This window comes from Priapulus caudatus, unplaced genomic scaffold, assembly GCF_000485595.1.
Source record: "Priapulus caudatus unplaced genomic scaffold, Priapulus_caudatus-5.0.1 Scaffold911, whole genome shotgun sequence".
Classification (NCBI taxonomy): domain Eukaryota; kingdom Metazoa; phylum Priapulida; class Priapulimorpha; order Priapulimorphida; family Priapulidae; genus Priapulus; species Priapulus caudatus.
In genome coordinates, this window is record NW_014577972.1 from 1,575 (window position 1) to 8,654 (window position 7,080).

The 7,080-nt window shown below is 54.6% G+C and overlaps 1 protein-coding gene across 1 annotated transcript in view; it reads left to right on the top strand.

The window, feature by feature from the left end:
• Window positions 1-5,021: 5,021 nt before the first annotated feature.
• LOC106814352 (CUGBP Elav-like family member 1-A) overlaps window positions 5,022-7,080 on the top strand; it is a gene marked incomplete at its 5' end in the record, with an annotated part of 11,253 nt that continues 9,194 nt past the window's right edge. The window contains 2 exon segments of the mRNA XM_014818660.1: window positions 5,022-5,156; window positions 5,985-6,064. Coding sequence (XP_014674146.1) covers window positions 5,022-5,156; window positions 5,985-6,064 — 215 coding nt within the window.

Here is a 7,080-nt window from a genome sequence, read left to right on the forward strand (position 1 = left end):
ACGCGAGCGGAGGAAGTAGTGCTGCAGGCTGCGAGACACCGGCAGACGGTGCAATATTGGTAGTAGATGAACATTCGACCTGCTGTGTGCGAGGCAGGCGAGCGCAATTGATAGACAGCCAGTTGATCATTATTAATATTGTATATATATATCAGGAGTTAATAATGACAAATGTGTCATTCCCCCCCCCACCAGCTCTACCGGTGTAGCCCGCCTTCGCTCCCACTACAGGGTTACACCGGTAGAGCTACATCCACACAGGATCTCCCTCCCCACTAGCTCTACCGGTGTAGTCTGCCGTCGCTCCCGCTACAGGGTTACACCGGTAGAGCTACATCCACACAGAATCTCCCCCCCCCCCACCAGCTCTACCGGTGTAGCCCGCTTTCGCTCCCACTACAGGGTTACACTGGTAGAGCTACATCCACACAGAATCTCCCTCCCCACTAGCTCTACCGGTGTAGTCTGCCGTCGCTCCCGCTACAGGGTTACACAGGTAGAGCTACATCCACACAGGATCNTCGTTCTCTTTCTCTTCCTCTCTCCTCTCGTTTGTCGTCTTCTGCCTCTCTCTCTCTCTTCTTCTCCTCTCTCTCTCTCTCTCTCTCTCTCTCATCTCTCCTCTCTCTCATCTCTCTCTCTCTCTTCTCTCTCTCTCCTCTATCTCTCTTCTCTCTCTCTCTCTCTCTCTCTCTCTCTCTCTCTCTTTCTCCTCTCTCTCTCTCTCTCTCTCTCATCTCTCTCGCTCTCTCTCTCTCTCTTCTCTCTCTCTCTCTCGCTTATCTCTGTCCTGCTCTCTCTTTCTAACTCTCTCGCGCACTCTCTCTCTCTCTCTTTCTCCCTTCGCTTCTGTCTTAAAATTGGTCTCTGTCTCTGTCTCTCTCTCATTCTCTCTTTTTCTCCCTCACCCCTTCCCCCACGCCGCAACAATTTAAACTGACTAGCGCTCCCGGGGAGTTGAGGAGAGAGCACTGCGGACTAATACGGTGTGTTTGGTTTTTTTTGGGCCGTCGGACTGTCACCGTATAGCCCCTAGTGTGTGGCCGCTGTCACTGTAGCCCCTAGTGGTGGCAGGCTGTCACCATAGCCCCTAGTGCGTCGACTTGTCACTGTAGCCCCCTAGTGGTGGCCGGCTGTCACCGTAGCCCCCCTAGTGGTGGCAGGCTGTCACCATAGCCCCCTAGTGGTGGCAGGCTGTCACCATAGCCTAGTGCCCGTCGACTGTCCACTGTAAGCCCCCTAGTGCTGGCCGGCTGCTCCACTGTGCCCCCTAGATGGTGGCCGGCTGCTCACTTGTAGCCCTAGTGGTGGCAGGCTGTCACCATAGCCCCCTAGTGGTGGCCGGCTGTCACTGTAGCCCCCTAAGTGTCGTGCGCAGCGGCTGTCCCGTAGCCCCCTAGCTGGTGGCGGCTGCACTGTTAGCCCCCTAGTGGTGGCCGAGCTGTCACCATAGGCCTAGTGCCGTCGAGCTGTCACTAGTAGACCCTAGTGGTGCGCGGCTGTCACCGTAGCCCCTAGTGAGTGGCCGGCTGTCTTACGTAGCCCCCGAGTGGTGGCGGCTGTCACTGTAGCCTTAGTTGCGTGGCCGGCTTCACTGTAGCCCCTAGTGGTGGCCGGCTAGTCACCGTAGCCCCCTGTGGTGCGGCTTGTCACGTTAGCCCCCCTAGTGTGTGGCCGGCTGTCACTGTAGCCCCTAGTGGGTGGCGCGCTGTCACCGTAGCCCCTAGTGCCGTCGACTGGTCACTGTAGGCACCTGAGGTGCTGGCGCGCTGTCACCGTAGCCCCTAGATGGTGGCCGGCTGTCACCGTAGCCCCCTGGTGCCGTCGACTGTCACTGTAGCCCCCTAGTGGTGGCCGGCTGTCACTGTAGCCCCCTGGTGGCAGCCGGCTGTCGACAAATCCAGCGTTGGCCACGGTACGGCCGCCGCCGCGGCGCGCCTTGCGCATTTTAAATGCGAGATTTCCTCCCGAGCGTTTGCTTGCACTGCGCGTAATGTAAACAGATTTAGCGGGCCTTTTTTACGTGGCGAAAGTCATTCGAAATTCGTTCGCGGGAGCCGGCCGTAGTGTCTCACGCAGCGCTGTTGAAATTTTATTTCTTTTTACCCCCTTCTATTGGTAAATGGTACTATTCCCCCCTCACCCACCCACACCACCACCCATAGCACCCGCGATCAAAAATGGCATATCCCCCCCCCATCGGCTCTCTCTGTAGGAAATGGAATCTCCCCCTCCCCATCGGCTCCCGCTGTAGGAAATGGCACTCTCCCCCCTCCCCATCAGCTCCCTCTGTAGGAAATGGCACTCCCCCCCCCCACACACACACCCGTAACTCTGGTCGGAAATGGAGCAGTGTTTGGGAGCAGAGCGATTGACAGACGTTGCACGATCGGTATCTCCCAAACACCGTCGGCGCATCGTGCGGCAGTCTATTGGCCGCGGGGAAGACTGAATGTCGGGTAGACTGCTGCCGCGCATCGTCGAGGCTTGCTGGGTTTGCTTGCGGGGGTCGTGGCGGCATCAGTCTAGGCAGCGGGTCAGATAACGACGCCGTGAGCGTCGTTGTCGTCTCTGAGATTCTCCAGGCCTACTAACCATGACGAGACCTTGAGACGACCTTGCGATGACCCCGCGACAACCTTGAGACAACACCGCAACGACCCCTCGACAACCTGCGACAACACTGCAACAACCCCGCGACAACCTGCGATGACCTTGAGACAACACCGCAACGACCCCGCGACAACCTGCGATGACCTTGATACGATCCTGCGACGACCTGAGACAACCTCGAGACGACCCCGCGACGACCTTGAGACAATTCTGCGACGTCCTGTGACGACCTTGCGACGACACCGCGACGCTCACCCTGCAGGTCCTCCGTTCTCGGCCGCACCTTGCTTCTCTACAAAGCTTGACATCGGGTCTGCTCACCGCTCGGCTCGCTCTGGTCGTCGTCCGTCCGCTAAAAATCTAACCGGACAATGACGACGACGACGACGACGGCGGCGGCGGCAAAGACAGCGGCGGCGGCTGTCGATTCTCACCGTCGCGGATCTCAGGGAGTTCGGTCTAGCAGAAGCGCGGCGCGCGTTCTCATGCGGAAACCTGGCTGCTGATGCAGGGAAGACGTAGCGCGCGTGCGGAATTCGAAATCGCTTCGTAAATATTTACCCGAAGTAGAGCGCGGCGGAGGCGGCGGTGCGCGCATCCGCTAGCGACGTACCGACGTTAAGTATTTTGCCGACAAGAAGCGGGATGTCTGGCGGCCAAACACTAGTATAGCATAGGGAGCGCTCGCGGCAACGCGAATGCTCGACCGGACACCGCTAGGGGCGCCTCGTGGGTGCAGTGTACTGCGAGTACGAGTGAGTGACTGGTATGGGGTTACTGCTACAGGGCGCCTGCTGTATGGCCCGAGGCTGAGGAGGTACCGACGCTAGATGGTGCCTGCTTATGACTGACGCGTTAACGCACCGATTGACCAGATGATCCAGAGCATTTTTTCCCGAGTTTTAAGGGCATGGTGATGACTACCAGAGTCCCCGAGTCTAAACTAGTTGGTCATTGCTTACTCTAAGAGTTCAGTGACATCGAACGATAGGCGCGTCGACCCCACGCGGGCTCGTTACCTTGGATCCGCATCTCGTAGACACGGTGCAGACTTCCTCTTCACACACACGCACATAGTAGAGACGCGCTCCCCGCGGGTGGGCTAGGTGTGAGGTGTGTGCTGCCTCCCTCGCCCCACACCTCTCATGCCGACAGCCAGGAATCCAGGCGCGCGCGTGTTCGCATGCGGAACATGCGGCGTTCGTCTGTCCGCTGCCATTAGATGCGCAGTAAAAACAAACCACTCCAGTCGTGGATAAATCTGTGTGGAGGAGAAGGAGGAGGAGCGAGGGCAGCGGTTACATTCTTCTTCTTCTTCCTCCTCCTTCCCTCCTACTCCTTCCCACCCTCCTCCTCTCTGCCTACTCCTTCCCCCACCTCCTCCTCCATCTCTTCGTGCTCCTCCCTCTCCTAAGTCTCCTCCCCACCACCTCCTGCTGCTCCTCCCACTCCTCCCCACCACCTTCTACACCTCCTCTCTCTTCTCTGCATCTTCCTCTCTCCTCCCCCGCCTCCTCCACCTTCGCACCACTGTCTCGCAGGATTCAGATTGCTGGGGTCTCCGTGGCAGCGACCGGATCTCGGCGCGGTGGAGTGAGATAAACATTGCACGCCGGGGGGGGGGAGTGTGCTGCGTGCGTGCGAAGCCTTGGTGCGTGTGAAGCGGGCCACCTGGCATGCAAGCAAGCTGCGTGCGTGATGGGGGAGTGTGAGGTCGGGTGGGTGGGTTTGTGCGCGTGTGTGCGTGTGTGCGTGTGTGCGTGTGTGCGTGTGTGCGTGTGTGCGTGTGCGCGCGCGCGTGTGTGTGTGTGTGTGTGTGTGTGTGTGTGTGTGTGTGCGCGTGTGTGTGTGCGTGTGTGTGTGCGTTTGTCTGTACGAGCATGTTTGTAAGCGTGCATGTGTGTTTTGGTGTGTGTTTGGGTGCGATAGTGTTGTGTATAGTATTAGTAGTTTCGGCGCGTTAGCGTTGCGTGTCGCGAGATATATGCTACATAATGGTGGGGTTTGTCTGGCAGGGTGCGGTAAGATCTGGGCAATGGCGTATGCTGGGTGTAGTGTCAGCCTGTTGGGCCATGTTCGATGTGTTCGCCACATGTTCGCAGAGGTTTTTACTGCAGAGGCAAGGTTTTGCTCATTGTGCGAGTAGCTGTAACCATGCAGCACCAGACACCTACAAACCTCCCCCTACCTATCGTCTGAATCACCTGTCTGTCTAGCTGTCCACCTACCTGCCTGCTCATACACCCCGCTTATCTTACTAGGTTCCTCTGCCTGCCTGTCTCCCCCCCCCCGACTTTCTCTCTGTCCGAATACTTAAAAAGTCTAGGTTGCTTCACGGCTGCTTGTCGCCTGCCTGTCTGTTGTTCTGCCCTGTTGTTCCTTAACCCACGTGTTCTTCATATTCGCAGGCATCGAACATCGGAAGTTGTTCATCGGCATGGTCAGCAAGAAGATCGCCGAGAGCGACATTCGGCTGATGTTCTCTCCGTATGGCGGAATAGAAGAGTGCACCGTGCTTCGGGGGCCTGATGGAGTCAGTAAAGGTAGCTCTAGCCTATCAGTATCAGCTGTGCGTATGGGAGTTAGAAAATGTTGCTCAGTAATGAAGTGCCCCAGAGTCATGAATGCGATGCGCATGTGTAACAACACGTGTAAACTAGTCCAGCTTGCCGGACCTAGCAGCAATATCCTAAATGTTTTATTAGCATCTTCCGAGCACTGCCGCCACGTCTGCCACCCGCACAAACGCATTCACATGCATGCACGCACACGCACACACGCTCACACATATGCACGCACGCATTCTTGCATGTAGCTACTGCACCGCTACCCTGGGTGACGGTGAGTCGCATCCTTTCCTCCGCTGCTGCACCCACTGAGCTCTCTCACCGCAGGGTATTCCCTCCCTCTCGGCTCGTTCGCTACGTATGCGTTGTTTGCATTGTACGGAAAGCAGTGTATGAAAGGGTCGAGTTACGTCCTACCTAGTTTGATAGTTTTTCTGCTATTGATTCTTCTGGGAGCGCACACATTCATCTTGGTTCTTGCTAGCCTTAAAAAGCGTTGGGGAGAGAATAGATGTCGCATGTTTGCCTCGTGAGGATAAGATATTTGCTGTTTATTTGGAAATTCATAATGGCAATAGTAGTTCGAATTACACAGTATGAGATTATCACTTATAAATACCTGTAAAGCTATTTGTTATTACTTGTTATGTATACAATTACTGAGTTATGTATTGATTGTTTGTGTAAACTACTGAATGGAATCGATACTAAAATAATAGTAACGAAGTTTAGGCCATGCATCTTCATGTCCTTGGACCAAACATGGTCGTCGTGCCTGATGTGACGTTCTCTGATTCTTTCCAGGTTGTGCGTTTGTCACGTACGGAACTCGGCAGTGCGCTCTGAGCGCGATAAAGAATATGCACCACTCGCAGACGATGGAGGTAACTACTGCAGTGCCACCTAGCCACTCACCCCCCGCCGCCAACCTTACAGTCGAGCCCATTCAGCATTACGAAACCTCCATATAACGGTCGCTCAAGGGAAACCCAAAAACTGTCCTTTAAAGACACGCGTTCTTACTATAGAGATGGTGTCAACTGCCGCTCAAGAAAAAAAGTCAGCTTTGTCCTTTATAGAGAGACGAGCCTGTAGAGACAATCTGTAGAGACGATTCTGTAGTAGCCTGTAGAGACGATTCTGTAGAGACAATCTGCTAATGAAAGATTTACATTATCAAGTGGAGGAGTAGAAGTAACAGTAGGTCAATAGAATGGTGCCGTGATTGTCCCTCCCATCCCCCACACCCTGGCTGACCTTTGCTCTGTGTAGGTATGAAGTGAGCAGCTCAGTCAGTCAGGGGGGGCTATGAATAGATTGTTGCTATTAGCCTCGCTGTTGATAAATTCTCACCAGACCTCAAAATAAACAAACAACGACCGGGTATAAATCATAAAGATACCTTACAGCTAGAACACACAAACGCATCATAACGAGGGAGAGAGGGAGGAGAGAGAGCGAGAGAGGGGGAGCGAGTGGGAGGAGAGAGAGGGAGACAGACAGGCAGAGAGGGAGGCAGGAGTTTCCCTGTGATATTTATATCTGCGCCCGCGCGGTTAGGCACGTGTGTGTGCGCGCGCGGGGAGCATTACCATATATGTGTAATGTAGCCGTCACGCCCTGCTGTACTAACCCTCTGCTTCACAGCAGCTTTTCCTTTCATCTTACAGCTGTGCGGATTTATCCTCCTTTGCCCTAAATTATCTGTGGTCTGTGGCCAGAATGTATGCATACGCAGACACATAGATTAGTCTACTGCAATAACTTGTGCTGTGTGATTAGGTGATGGTATTATGTTCTGTAATTATGTATGTATATATGTCAAGATGTGCATGTCATGGGTTAATAATGACTAAGTCATTGTCAAGTTTGTCATTATTCACCCCTGGTGCATGTATAT